Source organism: Trichechus manatus, unplaced genomic scaffold (assembly GCF_000243295.1).
Source record: "Trichechus manatus latirostris isolate Lorelei unplaced genomic scaffold, TriManLat1.0 scaffold00065, whole genome shotgun sequence".
Taxonomy (NCBI): domain Eukaryota; kingdom Metazoa; phylum Chordata; class Mammalia; order Sirenia; family Trichechidae; genus Trichechus; species Trichechus manatus.
The window spans coordinates 1,532,512-1,548,803 of NW_004444001.1; the positions used below are offsets into that span (position 1 = coordinate 1,532,512).

Consider the following 16,292-nt stretch of genomic DNA (forward strand, 5'->3'; position numbering starts at 1 on the left):
CTCTTCACTCCTCCCAGGGGACAACTCAGAGGTGTGTTCTACACAGTCTCCCTGGAGTTCCAGTGGGATCTGCACATTATCCATCTTGTGTTGACTCAAGTCTACCCTTCCCCAGCTCACTTTCCATTTCCCCTGAAGGAGCTTCCTGTGAACGCTGCCCCCATGCACACCCTCCTCCCAGTGGCAGCTATTGACTCCCTTGCTGAACTGTATAAGAGTTGAGCTCCTGCCCAGGTGTTCCAAGGGGTCGTGCCACCTTCCCTGTCCAGTTCCCCAAGGGCTCCTCTTCCCCTCGAATCTCTCCAGCCAGAGAAGAGGAAACAACACTGGGCCGTGTTGCTTCCTGTCAGCCAACTTCAAGTGTCAGAGTTGAATGGGACCCTTGGGATCCCGTGCTCCACCTTCTCCTAGAGGAGGGGGGAGACTGAGGTACAGAGAAGGGCAGGGACCACACCACATGGCAAGCAGTGGTAGAGCCAGAAAGATCTAGAAGGAGGCATTTCCCTAAGTCACCAAAGCCATCAGCAATGACTGTCTGGACAACAGTTAACCCCACCACCCACACCCCTCACCCTGAGGTAGGAGCCATAGACTGACAGACAAAAAGACAGAATGACAGATGCAACGGCAACCTGGTGCCAACACATGGCATCCTCTCATGCTTAAGGATCATGCTTATGAATCACCCAGACTCCAGTCCCTGAGCAGATTCCCATCGATGGCCCCAACAGAAGGATCTCCAAACAGCTTGGGGGATACCAGTCCCTGGAGAACTTACACCCCAGCCCCTGCTCAGGTCTCTCCATTCAGGGGCTTCTTCCCAAAGGTAGCCACCCTTCCCTGATATCCCTCCCTCCTGCTCGTGACAACCCCTCTGCTGAGCCCCACCACCCCCTCCACCAGACCTGCTCCCAGCCAGCTGTCACTTTGGAAACCATCTGATAAACCTCCCAGCCCACTGCGTGCACATCAGATGAAAGGATATGCGAGCAGCTTTGAAAAGTAGGCAGCAGGAGCTACATTCCATGTAAGATGCCCCTTTTATAGGCTCATTCACACTGAAGTGGCCTGGCCCATCACTGGGCTAACCTCCTCCTGAAGTGGCTAGGTTTGAGGGCAGGTGTGTCTGTCCTGATTTAAACAAAGGGCAAAAACCCTTCACTCCTTAGATAACTCTGGAGTGGGGGAACCTGAGGCCCTGTGAGGAGCTGGAAAGTCAAAAAGAGGGTGTGTGTGTATGTAGATTTCTCTACTAATGCAAGCACTGAGGATTATCTTTGAATACTATGATAAGATTCTATAATTACATAAAACCCTAGAATGTTCAAGCTGGAAGGGACCTCAGAGGTCACTTTTTCCAACTCCTTTATAAATTGGGAATGTGAGATTTTGAGAAAGGGCAACTGACTCCTCCAAGGTCTGGGTCTTCTCCAAATTTGGATCTGGAACTCAGGTTTGGTTATGTGCAGGCTAGTGAGAAAGAGTGAGACTTTGGCTTTCAGCCTACAGGTGTGTGTGTGTGCGTGTGTGTGTGTTGAAGTCTTATCTTCAAAGAGAAGCAAGGGAGGGCTTTTCTTGGCCCTGTCTGCCCTCCCCACTGGGTCAGAGGCACACAGCTGAAATAAATAGAATCCAGCCACCTGGCTTCTAGACAGCTCCCTGACCAGTGTCCTTAGAACCTTCACTGAGCACTGGGGTGTGGGTCACCCTAGTCCCTGCACCCAGGAGGGTGAGGCACACTCTCCCCTCCACTCTGCTGAAATTATTCTTCCCATCCTTCTAACCCGTTGCCATCAAGTCGATTCTGACTCATGGCGTCCCCACGTGTTGCATAGTAGAACTGTGCTCCATAGGTGTTTTCATGGCTATGACCTTCCAGAAGCAGATCACCAGGCCTTTCTTCCGAGGTGCCTCTGGCTGAATTTGAACTGCCAACTTTTTGGTTAGTAGCCACTCAAATCCTTCTAGGCCCATTCAAATCCTTGATGCTGCCTTCTTTGGGCCTAACAGCAAGCATTTCTTCTTCCCCTCTCCTGAGCTCTGTCTGGCCCGCAGAGGGCAACCCTCTGACTTGCAGCATCCCATTGCCATACCCAGCACATCCTGGGCTGCAAAGATTGTGGGTGCATCTGTCTCCCACACTGGCTGTGCTCTCCTCCAGGACAGGGATCCCACCTCTGCCACAAACCAGCCCAGTGCCTGACTCATAGCAGGGCGCAGCAAGCTCGATGGATAAAGGAAGAGTCTCCCCCGCCTGGATGGTGCAGAGTCACTCTCAGGCACCACCACTTAGACTTAAGAGAGTCAGGGTTAAGTGCATGAACTCCTCAGTCAGACAAGCTAGGTTCACATCCCAGCTCTTCTACTCAATAGTCTGTGCACCCCTGGACAGTTTACAAGCCTTCCTCATGCCTCAGTTTCCTTATATGTAAAGTGGAATTAAAAATAGCTCCCCCCTCAGGATTGCTATGGAGATTAGATATGTGGAGAACTTGGGACATAGCCAGGCTTGTGGGACGGGTTAGTTATTATTGTCAGGCCTGGTGCCAAGTAGACCAGCCACTCTTCTGGTTGACACTCAGGTTCACTTGGTGACGAAGGAGAGACAGGTGGGCGGAGCAAACCTCCTCATCCTGGCTGGACTAAAGAAGCTCAACACCCACTCCCCAGGCCCTATTCTGATCTGAACGGCCCGTTGAATTCCCTTCCCGGGTAGCGGAGAGTGGCCCCGCCCCCTCATCCCAGCCTCAGCCTCCTCCTCCGCCTCTGCCTTCCTTTCCCCCATCTCAGCCTTGAAGATGCTCTACCCCTTTGCCCAGGTCCCTGCACCCCTACACCTCTCTCTGATTCCTCACCTCAGACACACTTGCCCCCACCCATCCCTCACTCCAACTGCCTGTCCTGACAGGAAGCCTCAGGGCCTGCTGAGCCTTCTCTCTTGGTCTTGGGATGGTAGCTTTACCCTCTTGAGCAATAGGCCTCACACCCTGGCAATCACCCCTGCCCCCAGTTGTAAAAATGCAGGTTCCTGGGCCCAGTCCCAGAGTCTGGTTTTGTAGATCTGGGGCAGGGCCTAGATCTACAAGTGACCCCTACCCCACATTGTGTTTCTGATGGCAGGAGTCCAAACACCACACGTTGAGTCACCGTCACCACGTCTTAGGGCCTCAGCTTCTTCAGCTTCCTCGTGCAGCCCTTGAAGGCTCTTACAATGTAAAGCACATTCCCTGTGATCCTCACCCTGATCCACTGAGGACACTGAGGCCAGAGATGGTGATTGACTTCTCCACAGTCACACAGCCAGTAAGAAGCCAAGGGCGGAAGAAACCAGGTCTTCTGCCCTGAAGCAGGACCTGAGGGCACAGACAAGACCAGACCATAAGTGCTTTTTCTCCTCTTTCTGTCTTTGGAGAGCTCAAAGAGAAATTTTTTCCAACAGGCAAAATGTATTTTTTCCCCAAAAGAGCACAAAACCCTTCAGCTGTCCATGCGGCAGCCTGGAGTTTGGATTCTTTTGTTCCTTAAATCAAGGCCAGGGAAGCAGAGTTGAGGGCCCCTCTCCTTCCCATTCTCCCCTAAAGAATCATTTCCAATCCAGCGGCAGTGAGAAAAGGACCATCCACTGGGCCATGAGGTTAGAAGTCTCTAAGATCCCAGCAAAGGAAGAAAGCACTGGAAAAACCGAAATAACAGTTGCAGTGTGAGACACAACCGTGCTGTCAGGGAGCCCCAGTCTGAGGGGAAGACACAGCCCCGGCCCTCAGGGAGCCCCAGTTTGAAGGGAGACAGCCCTGCCCTCAAGGAGCCTCAGTATGAGAGGGAGACACAGCCCTGCCCTAAGGGAGCTCCAGCCTGAGGGGAGACACAGCCCTGCCCTCAGGAAGCCTCAGTCTGTGAAGTAGACACATTTGCCCTTGAGGAGCTGAGACTGGGTGAACCGACCATCACACCTCCCTGGCTGTATCTAAACAGAGCCCATAAATGCTGCATGGGTGCACTGAGCAATGACCCTGGCTGAGTTTTTTCTCCTTGTGCCTCTCTTGGCAATGCAGAAGGAACCACATTAAGAGCATTCACCCTCAGCTTCTTCTGGACCAGGGGTCCTTAATGGAGGTCAGTGGACCCTCTGAAACTGTAAGCAAAATGTGGCATATTGGTACATATAAATGCACCCTTTTGGAGAGTTTTTATCAGATTCCCAAAGAGTTTATGAGGGTCAAAAAGGTTACAAAAAGATGGTTTATCTTCTCCCCAACAACCAGCCCTAAGCATCCCTCCAAAGTGGGGTGAAAGGTAGGGCATTGAGAACACAGACTGGGAACTTCATTGCTGGGTCTGAAACCCATTTCTGCCTCCTCCAGCTGTATGACCTCAGGCCAGTCACTTAACCTCTCTGTGCCTCAGTATTGCCATCTGTGAAGTGGGGGTAATAATAATCCCTCCCTGCCAGGGGTTTCCTGAGGAATTAATAGAGTTAATATATGCAAAGCAGTTAAAACAGTGTCTGGTACCTATTAAGTTGCAATAATAAATGCTCAATAAGGGCCTGAGGAGAATGGAGGTGGCATCTAGGGATGCCCCACATCCTTCCCTCCCTACTCCATAATGCCCAGCTGGAGCAGGACCTCAAACATCCACACGCCCCAGGACAGGTGGGCCAATATCAGGTAGAAACAGAGATCCTGAGGGGTCCCACAGAGACTCCTGGGCCTGAAGGGTCCACTAGTAACACACTGTTCCTCCATGCAGAACTCAACACCAAACATCTGGCTGATGCCCCAAATGTAGGCAAAGGGGGTGAGAGGGGAATAACATCAATCAAGTGTCTAATATGAGCCAGACCTTTTGTCAGGTACTTCACCTGTGACACCCTATTTACCCTACATATCCATGCCAAGAGGTAGATATCACCCTTGTTTCAAGCGGTATGCCCAGTGTTAACCAGCTTGTCAGGAGTGCACTAAGATCTGAACTCTGAAGACTGAGCTCATTTGGAGGTACCACAGGGAGAACCTGCATTATCAAAAACCAGGGTCTCCCAAAGCCCCATCCAGTCTAGCAGGGCCCTCACATCCTCAATCCCCCACTTCCTGCCACCTCATCAGAGCTGCACCCAGACAAATGAATGACTGAAGAACAGGGAGGTTTCCCTTCTCCTCCTGCCCTGCTCCCACACCAAACTAGCAGAAGTAAGAAGTAATCCGAAGAAAGGCAGGGAGCGAGCTGGGGAAGAAAGGGCCTTGGCAGCCAGCCCCTGGCACTTGCCCATCTCCCCTTTCAGATCCCATCCCTCACCCGCGTGCACGGTCTCCCTGCCAGGCAACTTCACCAAGGTCTGAAAGCAATTTTCACATGGCTTAAAGAGCTCTCCTTTCTGAGGCTATTTGCATTATTATTATTATTAATTACTGTAATAATTGTCCCTCCCATGGCTGTGTGGGTAGAGGGAAGAGAGCATAGGCTCTGGCATCAGATGCATCTAAGCTGGGATCCCCGCAGGCCACATGGTAATTCTGTGATCCTGGACAAGCTACTTAATCTCAGTTTCCTCATCTGTGTATGGGTCACAAACCTGCCTTGTGGGGTTCTTGTGAAGTCAGTCACTTATAACAGAAATGTAGGTAGCATCCTTGATTGTCTGTCTACCGTATGCCCCCCCCACCCCCCCCGTCCCATCTGTCGACAAGTCCTAAAGCTTTCAACTTCAAAAACACCTCCTGAATCTACCCACTCTTCCTCCATGACACCATCGTCTCTCACCTGGAGCTGCAGTGATCTCCTGCCAGTAACCTGCTTCAATTCCTGCCTCCCTCACTCCCTAGTCCATTCTCTTCACAGCAACCAGAGAAAAAATTTTTAAACGTCTACCAGATCACCACATTACTCCTGTTTAAACCCCTTCCCTCAATTGCTGTTGGAATAATAAATCAAACCCCTTAGCATGGCCCACAAGGCCATGATCTACACCCCTCATTTCTCTGTCCTTATCCTCCTCTACTCCCCACATCGTTCACACTGCTGCAGCCACGCTGGCCTCCCTACAGTTCTGCAAGCATACTAAGGGCTTTCCCGCCACAGGGCCTTTGCACTTGCTGTTCTCCCTATCTGAATCACCTTTCCTCCAGGTTCTCCCAGAACCAGTTCTCTCATTCTTCAGATCTAAGCTCAAACATCACTTGCCCATCCTGTCTAAAGCATCCTCTGTAACCATGAACTTATTTACAAAGGATTTATCCCTGTCAGACATTATTTGTTTAATAAATATTTTGTATATTTGATTATATTCTGCCTCACCCCCCACATGTGAGTGTTATAAAGGGAAGGTTTCTCTTGTTCACCACTGTCTCCCCAGCACTCAGACTTGTGCCTGGTACAGAGAAGGCTCTCAACAGCAAATGAAGATCAACATAAATTATCAAATGCATGAATGTGTCTGTAGTGTCCAGTAATTGGTACCTATTATTATCGTCATCATTATCAAGCTTATTTAATACGTTCCAATTTACACAGAACTTCAGAGGCATCATCTCTTTGGTCTTCATAACAATCCTACAGGATGTGGACAGGACTGGTATCTCTCATTTTACAGATGGGGAGACTGAAGCTTGGAGAAGTTAAATGACATAGCCCAGGTCTCAGAAAAGCTAAGTTGGGAGCTACACTGTCAATCTCCTGCCCAGGATTCTTCAATATCAAAAGGCATGAAGCTCTCTTACTGGGACTTTCAGGTACTGTGCTAAGCCAGCAGAGGGATATTAGGGGATAAAAGTGGCTTGTAGTGCTCTAAAATCACACCAAGTTGGGGGGCCTTCTTTTCTTGCCCAGGAAACTGGTAGGAAAAGATAGTCAGGGGTCCATCCCAGTTGCACTTGGAGAAACAGTCCCCAAACACCTAACACTGGCTGTCCACAGACTACAGGAAAGGCTGAGGAACCAGTCCCTCAGAGATGTCAAACCCGAGGTCCCTTCCAGTCCCAGAGAACTCAGGTAGACTCTGGGGCCATTTGGAAAGCCCCTGTGGCAGATGCCATTGTTCCCCCCACCCCACCCCCCGCCTCCCCAGTAAGCATTTCTCACTTTCTTCCTGCTAACAGAACTCAGAACTCAATTTGGTTCATGTATCTGATGGACACCCCTTACCCCCAGCCTAGGAGTAAACACAGGGCCCAGCTCTGGATATTGAGATAGAAGGCAAAGCCTGCAGAGAGATTTTGAGAGGGATGGTGCTTTCCAGATAAAAAGAGCCTTTCAAAGAAAAGACCTTCAGCTTCCTGTATTTAAATGTGGTTGTGATGCCTGGAGCAAAGGCAGCCATCTTGTGACAATGAGGCCCATTATTTGGAAAATGGCATTGTGGAAGGATGGCTGGTTCCTTCATGGCAAAGAGAGTTGGCAAACCAGCCCTGAGATTACCACCTCCCGACTCACTGTGATCTGAGAAAAATTGACGTCTTTTGAGTTTAAACCACTACCAGTCAGATTATCTGCTAACCGTAGCCAACACATTCTTAACTGAACCCTGCTCCTGTGCCCCAGAGCTTTCCAGACAGCATTATTCCCCCACCTCCTCCCTATCCTCGCTTTCCAATGCTAGGTCACCTCCAGTGACGACTATGGGTCTGGGCAGGGAGGACTGTGGAACGGAGGCAGAGGAAGGGTGGTGAGCTCTCGCCATATGATCTGGATGCCATGGAAGGCTGGCTGCCATCCTGTGACTCTCACTCTGGTCTCTGCTCTCTCGGGATTTCCCCAGTCTCAGGTTCACCTCTCAGAGCCACAAGCATCCTTGAGCAAGGATGGCGTCTCCCATCCTTGGGTACAGAGCGCCTACCTCTTGGTCATGCCTGCCATGGTTTATACCCATGGAGACTCCAACCCCAGACCTCAAGAAGTCCTCAAGGCCCTGAAGTCTGAAAAAACTGGATTTGGAAACTCCTCTCCAAAACATATTAGCTGTGTAACCTTGGGCAGGTCCCTTAACCTTTCTTAGCCTTGATTTTCTAATCAGCAAAAAGGGAAAATACTACTAGCTACCTCACAGGATTGTAGTAAAGTTAAAAGATAATTGTGGTAGGCAGAATTCTACGATGATTCCCCAAGATTCCTGCCTCCTGGGGTACAGGCCCTATATAATTCCCTCCCCTTAAGTGTGGGCTTATTACTAGCTGCCACACCGTCAGCCCCCAACTCACGACGACAGCATGCACAACAGAACGAAACACTGCCCAGTCCTGTGCCATCCCTGTGATCGGTTGCAGATTGAACCATTGTGAGCCGTAGGGTTTTCACTGGCTGTTTCAGAATTAGATCACTAGCCCTTTCTTCCTAGTCTGTCTTAGTCTGGAAGTTCTGCTGAAACCTGCTCAGCATCATAGCAACACACAAGCCTTCACTGACAGATGGGTGGTGGCTGTGCATGAGGTGCATTAGCCAGGAATCAAACCGGGGTCTCCTACATTGAAGGCAAGAATTCTACTACTGAACTGTATGGCAACGGTGATGGGATACTCATTCCTGTGAATATACTATGTTAAATAAAACTGTTGTAGCAGGTTGGGTAGAGAGTCTCCTTCAGGCTTTGAAGAAGCACACTGCCATGTTGTGTGAGGGTCACGTGGCTGGGACCAGAGGACAGTCTCTAGGAGCTGAGAGTGACTCCCAGCCAACAACCAGCAAGAAAATGGGAACATTAGTCATATGACCTCAAGGAACTGAATTCTGCCAACCACCCAAATGAGCCTGGCAAAGGACCCCAAGCCTCAGCTCAGATGACACTGTAGTCCCAGCTGACACCTTGATTTCCACCTGGTGAGATGCTGGGCTGCTACGCTGTGCCTGGACTACTGACCTACAGCAGCTGTGAGACAATAAGTGGATATTGTTTTAAGCCACTAGGTTTGCGATAATTTGTTATGCAGCAATTGAAAACTAATACAATAATCTTAGGTTGAACCATATAAAATTGCTACTTCAGTAGGTCAAAAACAGTGGCGTCTAGGCGATTTCATTTGGTTCAGCCTAATATGGATGTAAAGCGCCTAGCATGTAGTAAGCACTGAAATGCTACTGTTACTATTCCCCAGGCTCCACTAAACTGTGAGTGCCTTGGCATATCCAATGGCTGAATGGACCTCTTTCTTCTACCACCAGCTTTGACAGCTGCCACACTGTCCCCGCAGGCCCCTCCTTCCCCAGTGTCACCCTCCTCCCGCCTGTCAGAAGAAAGCACTCAGAGCCACCTCATACCCTTTCTGAGAGGCCCAGGGCACAGATCCTGAGCTGGGCTGCCTCTCGGGCCCCAGGGCAGCAAAATGCCAACTTGCACAGAGAGCAGAAAACAGTATCTCCAGGGCAGTGGCAACAGCAACAGCTGCCCCACCAGCCCCATGCCAGCTGGCAGGGAGAGGGCAGCTGCTTGAGACAGAGATTCCAGCAGGGCCAAGCTACCAGCCTGTCTCTGGACTCTTCCCCATGGGTCTCTGGAGCCTCACCATGTGGAATCCTGCTCTTAAACCAGGGCATTGCTTCTGAAGCAGGTCCCTCCAGAAGTACAAAGGTTTCCTGTTACATAAAAAATACAAATCACTCTTTCTAACTAACACGGATGCTCCGGGTGGTACAGAGAGACCTGAAAAATAGTGAGGCCCTTGTGACATGGGACAGTGGACAGGTAAGTTTTGATTAGGTCTATAGTCCTGCTAACAAAGTTAGGAAAGGTCTGGAACAGGCCATGTGGGGAGGGGTTTTTGCCTCAAGGGAAAGGGTCCCTGCTGACATCTGGCTCCACAAACCATCTATGCTACCCACTCCCAAAACAACCCTTAAGAATCTCTAAATGGATCAGATCTCTAGGACCCGTACAAACTGGGACCCAGCTATAGGGACAGATCTTTAATTACTTCCAGGTATCAAATAACCCAAACCAGTTGCTGCTGGGTGGTGATCCCATGTGTGTCACAGTAGAACTGTGCTCCAGGAGGTTTTTAATGGCTGATTGTTTTGGAAGTAGATCGACAGGCCTTTCTTCTAAGCTACCTCTGGGTGGACTTGAACTGCCAACCTTTTGGTTAGCAGTCAAGTGTTTTAATAGTTTGCACCACCTAGGGACTCCTGTCAAGTAATCCCCAAAATCCAAACCCACTGCCGTTGAGTCAATTCCAACTCATAGTGACCCCATAGGGTTTCCAAGGCTGTAAATTTCTACAGAAGCAGATTATCACATCTTTTTCCCTCAGAGCCACTGGTGGTTTCAAACTGCTGATCTTTTGGTTAGTAGTCAATCGCTTTGACCACTGCGCCACCAGGGATCCTTTGTCAATAATAGGCAACATAAATTACTATTCATGGGTTAACCCATTTAATCCTCATAACTATGTTGTAAGGATTATTATGCTTCCTTTCCAGTTGCGGAAACTGAGGCACAGACAAGCTAAGTAGCTTAAGCAAGGTCACAGTGACAGAACTGAGATTTGAACCCAGGCAGACAAAGCCAGAGCTCACATTCTTAACCATTATGCCAAACAATTGAAGGCTTTCTCTACTTCAGCCCTGAGTTTACCAAAGTAGGTAAAAATAATTGTTTGGCGGCAGACTATAAATTAGCCTAAGAGATACCCTACTGAAGCAGGGGCCCAAACATATCCATTCCACAGTGTCATCTGCCTTCACTGGAGACTTGGCTGGGCTTCTGTGGCAGCCCTGTGCTGGCGCTCAGACGTGCCCCTGTACCAGGCAGCTTTGCTCAGTCAAGAGTGCCCTAGGATAGGAGTGGCAGATGGTTGGACCCTCCCCTAGGCGCACAGGGCAGGGAGCCCCTGGGGCTGCAGGGGGTGGCAGGGACCTTCCTAAGGAACAGAGGGGGAAGGGAACTGGAAACTATCATTCCTGGAAATGAGAGGTGGCAGTTGGTGATCTCTCCAAAATGTTGACCTCCTCAACTCCAGATGCCTATCCTGAAGCCCCTTGAGTTCTCATCCCACCAACCCCTCTGCCGGCCCTCCTGCTCCCTGTCCACCAGCAGGTGTCACATAGACACTCAGGGCAGGGGCACCCACAGCCTTCTCTCCTGGGGCCAGTCATTGCTAACCACAGGGTGAGGCGGGGTAGGGGGACTTGACTGTATCAACCCGTGACCATGACATGAAGAACATGCTGAAGAAGGTGCTCTAAGCATCTCTCCTTCCACCCCATCCTCCTCCTCCTCTTCTTGTCCTCCTTCTCCTTCTCTCTCTGCTCTAGAACCTGGATAGCTGGACCTGGTTGAGGCAAAGGGATGGATTTACAATTTCAAGCCTACCCAGATTGTTTGCTTGCCTCTCCTCTGTTCCAAATGACTCTGCCCTCCACCCCAACGAAACTCACTTCTTCACCCTCTGGCTTCCTGGAGAGCAGGAGCAGGGTCCGGGTCAGGCCCTCCTCAGGCTGATAGATCGTATCCCCTGAGAGGGAATGGATGCCAGGGTTGACCCCAGAAACACATCCCCCCAGAACTCAGATGCATCCCTAGACATCTCATAGGCAAGACATTTGGTTTCTTTGGATACCTCCACTTCAGAGATCAAGCAGGAGAGCCCAACTGCTACTGCCTTAGGGTAATCATGTTATGTTGTTGTGTGTGTCCAGTTGATTCTGACTCATATTGACCCCATATGACAGAGTAGAACTACCCTGTAGGGTCTCCTAGGCTGTATCTTTATGGAAACAGATCACCAGGTCTTTCTCCCGAGGAGCTGCTGAGTGGGTTCAAACCACCAACCTTTCAGTTAGCAGCTGAGAGCTTAACCATTGTGCCACCAGGGCTCCTTAGGATAATCAAAAAAAAAAAAAAAAAAAAAGCATTGCTGTCGAGTGAATTCCAACTTGTAATGACCCTATGGGACGGAAAAGAACTACCCATATGGTTTCCGAGGCTATAAATCTTTACAGAAGCAGACTGCCACATCTTTCTCCTGCACAGCGGCTGGTAGGTTAGCAGCTGAGCTCTTAACCACTGCACCACCAGGGCTCCTTAGGGTAATCGTAATAGTTGCTTATTAAGCACCTACTGTATGCCAAGCAAGTACAAAGCAGTGTGCTATCTGCTTCAAGATCCCCTAATCCTGCAAGCTAATTTTTCCAAGAGTGTTTGTTGAGCGGCTTGAATGTGCCAGGCACTGTTCTAAGCACGTGAGCTACCTCAGTGAACAAGGCTGCTGAATGAGTACTAGTTGTTCATGATTATGCACATGACAAATAGGGGAAACTGAGGCTCAAAGTGTGCCCGAAGTGGTGGAGCAGAGTTTCCGTTTCAAGATGTCTGACTCCAAAGCCACAATGCATCTGTCCTCTGTCTCCTCTCCTCTCCACTGGAGTAGAGGGTTTCTGGGTCTGAGTCAGGGTGGAGATCCCTACCCTCAAATGCTTACACAGTTGCCTGGGAGGAGGAGGGATGAAATCTACACAACTGAGATGTCTTAGGAGGTTTAGTTATCAGTACGTGAGTGATCCTATGGGCCCAGGGGACATGGAAGATAATGATTTGGACTGTGTGTCCCATGGTTGGAGGTCAGTGAGCATGAGACAGGCTTTTCAGGGTGGAGGATATGAACTGGCAGACATGAAGGAGGAATGAAATCTCCATGGGAAATGGGCGGTTCAGAGGCTCGGAGGCGGGATGGATCCGGGGACAACTCTGATTGAAGCCTGAGAGGGAGCCTCAGGCACAGGGGAAGGGAGGGCAGGCTGTGGCAGTTGTTGATGGCTGAGGAGGTGAGACTGGAGCTAATGGGCCATCAGAAGTCTCCCAGCAGAGTGATAGCAAGATGCAAATGGCGTTGGGAGATGACTCTGACAGTTCAGTGTGTGAGACCCATGGGGGAGGCATGTGGGAGCTGTCATAGGAGCCCCCAAAAGGACCTGGCTCAGGGGGCAGCTATGTCTGACCTCATGCTTCCCATTCATATTCACCCCCAAGTCTTCAGGAGAAAGTCCCCCCTGAATCCCTCCCTCTCTCGTGCCCCAGCTCAGCCCCTCTGGGTCTACCCACACCTCCCCAATGACACAACTTTGGAAGAGAGTGCTGGGGCCACAAGGGTGGATGAAGGGTCTGACGAAAGAGTAACCTGGAAGAGAACCGGATGAGTGATTTGGAACACAGGGTACGGCCAGGGCTCTGGAAATGCTGTTGGTCATTTGGGGCAGTGGAAAGGGCATTTTGTGGGGAAACCTCAAGGTGGGCTATGCCTGGGCCACCATGCCCCTCACAGTCCCAGCCAGGCTCCTGCAGTGACACAGGGTGACTGCACTAGAGAAATAATCCTTCCTCCCTCTCCACCAGTGCCTCCTTACTGCCTGGGGCAGCCTTCCCCTCAGCTAGGAACCTGGGGGAGACCAGCTCTTAGATGAAGTTACCTCCAAACCCTGTGTGACATGACCAAGGACTTGGGGATGATAGCCCACAAAAATACTCCTCCCCTTCCCCTGCTGGACTCTAAAATTCCACAGTGTTCTATTCCTTTGGTTTAAGATTTTGGACCAAGTCTTTTTTTTTTAAATGGTGCCACTTCAGGTTGTTATATATTATCCACACCTCAGTATGAATGAGTCGATCTGATCGTTTTCCAGGAGTCGGTTTTGTTGTTGTTGGAGGTGAAGACCCGTTTAGAACTCTGGGGTCTAGGAGGGTGGTAGGTGGGGATGAGAGGAGGGTGCTGGGGCAAAGGAGGGGAGAGGAGAGAGGAAAGGAGGGCATAAAAGGGAGAGGCTGGGACGCCTGGGAGGGATGGCGCAAATCACCCACTTCTCGATTTGGGAAGGGCTGATCACAGACAGCGGTTTGCAGGGGACCCTGGCATAGTCTTTCACCACCTCGGTCTCTCCACTCGGGAGCCTGGACCCTTGCTCCAGTGTCTCTCTGTCTCGTGGCCACAACAGCCGGGAGTGCAAACTTTCCGGGATGCGACCCCAAACCTGGCTTCCCCCTCTCGGCTGTTGCCATCCGCAGTTGGGCAGTGGATCTTGGCGGACCGGCAGGTTAGCGTCCAGGAGGGAAGGAAGCTCGCGAGGCAGAGGGTTGGGGCGACTGGGGCTGCCGGGCTCCGGGTCCAGGGGCGGGGCGGGGGAAGGGAACCCGGCCAGCGGGCAGCTCACCTGCAGGACACGGTGATCTCCACCTTGGTGGCCGGGATGCTGCCCGCCAAGGAGTCGAACTCGCTCAGCGACGCCATGTCCTCGGGCTGCTCCATCACCCACCGCGCCCCCAACCTCAAAATAGTCAACCCCTCGCGATTCGCGTTTTCTCCGGAGCTACTAGAGCCCGGGGCTCTCCCCCAACTCCAGAACCGGGGCGGGGCAGCAAGGGGAGGAGAAAGGAGCGCGGAGAGGGGGCGTGGGAAGTGAGAGAGGGAAGGGGGGCGGTGAGAGTGGGGGCCGTGAAGAAAGGAGGGGGCGCAGGCGGCGAGCCGAGGAGGCTGGGGGCCCAGCAGCGAGGCGCGAGGTGCCCAGGGGGCTAGGGCTCAGGGGGGAGAGTCAGAGAGGGGCTCGGGGAGAGGGCAGCGGGAGAGGGGCGCGGGGAGATGGGCCGCGGCGGCGGGCGGGGAGAGAGGGGGTGCGGGAGACCGGGCGAGGGGCTTGTGGCTGGAGGTAGTAGGATGAGGCGCGGGCGGCGGAGGTGGCCCGGCGCGGGCAGCGCGGAGCTTGGAGCTCCGGGGCTGCGCCGCCTCTCGCTGGGTCTCAGCGCGGGCGGTGGCGGGGCTCGGGACGCGGCTGCAAGCGCCACCTCCTCGGCTCGAGCTCCGGCTCCGGGGTACCCGGGCTGCGGGAAAATCAAATCTCCCCGAAGCCGCCGCTCCCGCCACCCCGGGCGGGCTGCGTGCGGGGTCCGCGAGCACCGGAGGGGGCGCCCGCAGCGGCCGGGGCGGGGCCGCGGGCGGGGTCTGCGCACGGGTGTGAGTGTGTCTATGAGATCGTGAGTCTGTGTGCGCGCGCGTGTGTGTATGTGTGCGTGGCGGGCGTGGGGACGCGGCTCCTGATGCCGGGAGCCAGGGGGTGACAACTAGAGATGGTCCGGGCCCCGTGCGTCTTCGTCTACGCCGGTTCCCCACCTCCTGTCAGGGGTCTCCATACGGGGGAGGTAGAGAGGGGGTATATGAACCAAGGGGTGGGCGCCTTTGAGAAGAGTCTATGCTGGGCGGGGGTGGGGAGGGGCGTGTGCAAAAGAGACCCTCCAGGGGCTGGGCGCGGGGGCTCTGTGCTGAGTGTGTGCCCCACCGCGGGGTGGGTCTCAGTCTAGAAACAGACTACAAATCCCCTCCTGAGGAAGCGTGTGGGGGCAACCCCAGTGCCGGGAGGGGCTGCCTCGGTTTCCTAGCGAGGGCCTTTTGGCCCAGGCAGGGTGAGGGCATGGGCGGGCCCCCATCTCACCTCTGGCTCCCGCCTGGCCCGGGCCACGCCAAGTCAGCCACCCAAGACACGCGCCAGCGCCCTCCCCATTCCCGGCCTTCCGTGACCACAAGGCTGAGCCAGTCCCTGGGTCTAGAAGCTTCCGCCACAAGACTGAGAGGGCGACCCGAGCTCCCTGGGTTTCTATACAACCAGCACCGAATAGGCGCCTGCTGTGTGAGCTCTGGGCCCCTGCCCTGGCGAGAGGGGGACTTGAGGCACCTTTTAGGCGGTCCTCCTCCCAGCCAGGACTGTCATGACCCCCTCCTCAGCCCGCCCTAGCCTTGCCCTGCCGGGTCTAGGGTCACAGAGCTGAGGCGTCTCCCTGGACTGCCGCAGCCCCTCCTCAGCCTCAGTCGAAGCTTTACTGAGATGGAGCCTCTACTTCTGCGACCACCGCCGGCTCCGCTAAGCCGGACGCGCCTCTGGGCCGGGGATGGGCTGGGGGAGGCCAAGAGCCTGAGGCTGGGCGAGGGACAGCGTGCCCTCTAGGCCTTGCCTTTGATAGCCAGGCCATCGTGAAGCGTTAGGATTCTGTTTGAAGTCAATTCTGGGAACATCAGATGCAGCCAGAGTTAAACATAAATATAGGAACACATTCCTCGCCCTGGGACAAGTGTTTTCTCTTTACTCATGGCCCAGGATCAGGTTAATCTTTAAATCAGCAGACGGCCATGCTTTCACCCCAGAGCTGCTAGGTGGGTTCTAACCACCAACTTTTCAGTTAGCAGCCAAGCACTTAACCATTGTGCCACCAGGGCTGTTATATTTTCAAAGTATTTACCCTGGACCAGACATGGTGTTCGATTCTTTTAAAAAATTGAGACGTTAGTCACAAAGCAAAAAATTTACTATTTACTATTTTGAATTGTGTA

General features: G+C 52.6%; 1 protein-coding gene across 2 annotated transcripts in view; it reads right to left on the reverse strand.

The window, feature by feature from the left end:
• The window catches only part of CPNE5 (copine 5), a 106,357-nt gene extending 92,075 nt beyond the window's left edge, over positions 1–14,282 (reverse strand). Inside the window, exon 1 of one of the 2 annotated variants that reach the window (XM_004379411.2) lies at positions 14,128–14,222. In XM_004379411.2, coding sequence (XP_004379468.1) covers positions 14,128–14,222 — 95 coding nt within the window. Of the gene's footprint in view, positions 1–14,127 lie in introns of both variants that reach the window. The other variant, XM_023734097.1, reaches the window with a different exon arrangement.
• Between the last annotated feature and the right edge of the window lie 2,010 nt (positions 14,283–16,292).